Source organism: Limulus polyphemus, unplaced genomic scaffold, assembly GCF_000517525.1.
Source record: "Limulus polyphemus unplaced genomic scaffold, Limulus_polyphemus-2.1.2 Scaffold3518, whole genome shotgun sequence".
Lineage (NCBI taxonomy): Eukaryota > Metazoa > Arthropoda > Merostomata > Xiphosura > Limulidae > Limulus > Limulus polyphemus.
This window is the reverse complement of record NW_013669128.1, coordinates 84,714-86,918: the sequence shown is the minus strand read 5'-3', so window position 1 is coordinate 86,918 and position 2,205 is coordinate 84,714. Positions and strand designations below refer to the sequence as shown.

The 2,205-nt window shown below is 28.7% G+C and overlaps 1 protein-coding gene across 1 annotated transcript in view; it reads right to left on the bottom strand.

Moving 5' to 3' along the window:
• The window catches only part of LOC106469506 (arf-GAP with dual PH domain-containing protein 1-like), a gene marked incomplete at its 3' end in the record, with an annotated part of 33,166 nt that extends 31,355 nt beyond the window's left edge, over positions 1-1,811 (bottom strand). The window contains exon 1 of the mRNA XM_022398043.1: positions 1,683-1,811. Coding sequence (XP_022253751.1) covers positions 1,683-1,764 — 82 coding nt within the window. The remainder of the gene's footprint in view (positions 1-1,682) is intronic.
• Positions 1,812-2,205: the final 394 nt, after the last annotated feature.

Below are 2,205 nucleotides of genomic sequence, written 5' to 3'. Positions count from 1 at the left end.
CATTTTGTACAACAGCATATTAAAAACCTATCAAAAGTTTTAAAAAAGTTTGATGTTAGGTTGTAGAATAGCATTATCAGTTTATTTATCGATAGTATTAAGTACAGTAAAGTTTAGTCCTAACTAAACTAAAGTAAAAGAAGACGTACACAGGTTACAGTGTTAATTTATCTCATTATCGAACTTGGGCCCAACATAAGTTAAAGTTTTATAAAGTACGGCCTATATACAAGTGGATTTACACATTTTGTTGTCTACGATTACAATTCGTTGTATTGTGCTAGAAATGATATATTTAAAGAAGTATTGTTACAAAAAAGATACTAATTTGGCTGGAAATGTTTTGCAGATCTCTGCTAGTATATCCTAATTTTTCATGCTCTGCTAAGTATGTGATAACACTGAAAGAGTTTTTAAGTTTTCTGGTTTGTGAATATAAATCAATACTATGTCATGTTTAAACCCAGTGGTTAAGCTTGTAGCCTACAATAGAGGAAATATTATAAAACTTAACAGGTCTATAATCATATCTTAATTTAAATCAACTGCATTCACCACACCTAATATCAACCCATTCCCAAATCCAACCCTCCAAAATGTATATTTGTAATCACTTGTCCTATCATTCTTACAATTAAACATGGAAAAAGATGATGCATCAATACTAACTAACTGCTTCAGATCACTTATAACTTTTCTTTTTTTGTTAAAAAAAAATTACAGGAGTTTGGAATCATACTATTGACTTCTATAGAACAAAAAACATAATAATCACAGAAGAACAAAATATCTAAATAACTTTGATTGCAACTTAATCATTGCTAAACAAGTAGATTATTTAGTAAAATGTGCCACATGGTGCCTAGATTCATGAAGTTAATTTAACATCTAGTTATGTTAAAAAGTAAGCAACTGTGAATAAATGGGTTTACAATTTTTTTAAATTTTCCAAATAAATTACATATAATTTAAGATTTATTATGTCTTTTGTATATAAACTATTTTCATTACTTGTGTCCAATGCTAGTGTTGAAATAATGGCTTCCTCCATGGATCACAAATGGAATGATTTAATTTTAAGTAACACAGCTTCACTGGACAAACTAACACAGGACAGCTTAAAGTAAAAGTTAAAAAAAATCATAATTGGCCATATATTGCTATATCACATTCATAGTTTTGGTGAAATGATTAAGAACAACAATAACTTCTTACTACTATTAAAATGAATAAAATTTAAAATACATTTAATGTTATATGAGTATATGTTTCAAAAGCTATAACACTAACACAGTAACAGTGTAAGTTTATGCTATGAAAAATTAATGTTTGGTAACTCGAAGTAGACTAGAACTAGAATTTAAAAATATGTATTCCCCTTTTTTCTATAATTATAAATTAGCTAATATAAAATATAAGGGTACCATTAATATGATTTAAAAAATTTTATCTTCTATACCGCAACTGCACAGTGAAAGTTTAACATTTAGTGATTTATTAGTTTGTCTTTAAGTTAAACTTAAGAATAAATTCGCCACTTGTCCATATATATTATTAATAATAATATTGTTAGTTAATGTTACTATATGGCTTAGGCCTACGAAATAATAACGAAAATTATCACCTATCTAATATATTATCATATAATAACAGTACCATTGCTATAACTTCAAATATCTCACCTTCTATTCCGCAATCTGCACAGTGAGAGTTTTGTGGAAGTTTTAATAATTGGATTAATTTCCTTCTATTCTCTTCCGCCATTTTTATTTTTAAACATTATTAAACCTAGCGCCACCACTTCACCGAAATTGTTTGGTTCTATCATGAACCACGGTAGTGGTTCATAATAGGGATCGCAAGGAATTGCACAAAACCCTATTAGAACGTTTGGCAAAAAAGAACCTTAAATAGTAAAGATTCAGCTCAAACAACACTTTAAGACCTTTACTATTGACTGTTAAGGCTGTATACATATAAAAATGCACAAAAAGCACGCACGTTAGACTTACAAGGAAAAGAAAATCCGCTAAAAGTGGCCCAATTGTAATTATTATTCTTCTCTTGCCAGCCAACAACAAAAACGGTATCCTATGTTGCACCCAAACCTTTTGTAGAATACTAAATAAGGTACTGCGAAGGTTGTAAGGGTATTGGAAAGTCTATCTGTTTATTCTATATTTTACATAAGCTAAAAACATAATA